Source organism: Larimichthys crocea, unplaced genomic scaffold, assembly GCF_000972845.2.
Source record: "Larimichthys crocea isolate SSNF unplaced genomic scaffold, L_crocea_2.0 scaffold451, whole genome shotgun sequence".
Lineage (NCBI taxonomy): Eukaryota > Metazoa > Chordata > Actinopteri > Sciaenidae > Larimichthys > Larimichthys crocea.
In genome coordinates this window covers 167,854-168,578 of record NW_020855872.1, presented here as the reverse complement: position 1 = coordinate 168,578, position 725 = coordinate 167,854, and the positions used below count along the sequence as shown (strand labels likewise).

The following is a 725-nucleotide window of genomic DNA, read 5'->3' as shown; positions in this document are numbered from 1 at the left end:
GCTCTGTAGGCTGATCCCAGACAGGCGGAGTTGGACAGGTCGATGGTGTAAACCGGAGCGTTAAAGACATCAGACAGAACCTGAAGGACACACACACACACACACACACACACACACACACACACACACACACACACGTCACAGAGCTGCTGCTGTCAGCTCTGGAGACCTGGAGGCAGAGCCAGGTTCTGGTCCGATCCAGAGTCCATGATACCACTTCATATCTGTACGGAGAGCACACAGAAGAGGACGGAGGAAAGGAGGAGAGTGACGGAGGAAAGGAGGAGAGTGACGGAGGAGAGTGACGGAGGAAAGGAGGAGAGTGACGGAGGAGAGTGACGGAGGAAAGGAGGAGAGTGACGGAGGAGAGTGAAGGAGGAGAGTGACGGAGGAGAGTGATGGAGGAGAGTGATGGAGGAAAGAAGGAGAGTGACGGAGGAGAGTGACGGAGGAGAGTGACGGAGGAAAGAAGGAGAGTGATGGAGGAGAGTGATGGAGGAGAGTGACGGAGGAAAGAAGGAGAGTGATGGAGGAGAGTGACGGAGGAAAGAAGGAGAGTGATGGAGGAGAGTGACGGAGGAGAGTGACGGAGGAAAGAAGGAGAGTGACGGAGGAGAGTGACGGAGGAGAGTGATGGAGGAAAGTGATGGAGGAAAGAAGGAGAGTGATGGAGGAGAGTGACGGAGGAGAGTGACGGAGGAGAGTGACGGAGGAAAGAAGGAGAG

The 725-nt window shown here is 55.0% G+C and overlaps 2 protein-coding genes across 2 annotated transcripts in view; one reads left to right on the top strand and one right to left on the bottom strand.

Annotated features, from left to right (window-relative positions):
- The window catches only part of LOC104934795 (enoyl-CoA delta isomerase 2, mitochondrial), a 41,280-nt gene that overhangs the window by 253 nt on the left and 40,302 nt on the right, over positions 1 to 725 (top strand). The window lies entirely within an intron of this gene.
- xylb (xylulokinase homolog (H. influenzae)) overlaps positions 1 to 725 on the bottom strand; it is a 10,224-nt gene that overhangs the window by 1,751 nt on the left and 7,748 nt on the right. Inside the window, exon 15 of the mRNA XM_027276569.1 lies at positions 1 to 91. Within this exon, the coding sequence (XP_027132370.1) occupies positions 1 to 91 (91 nt within the window). The remainder of the gene's footprint in view (positions 92 to 725) is intronic.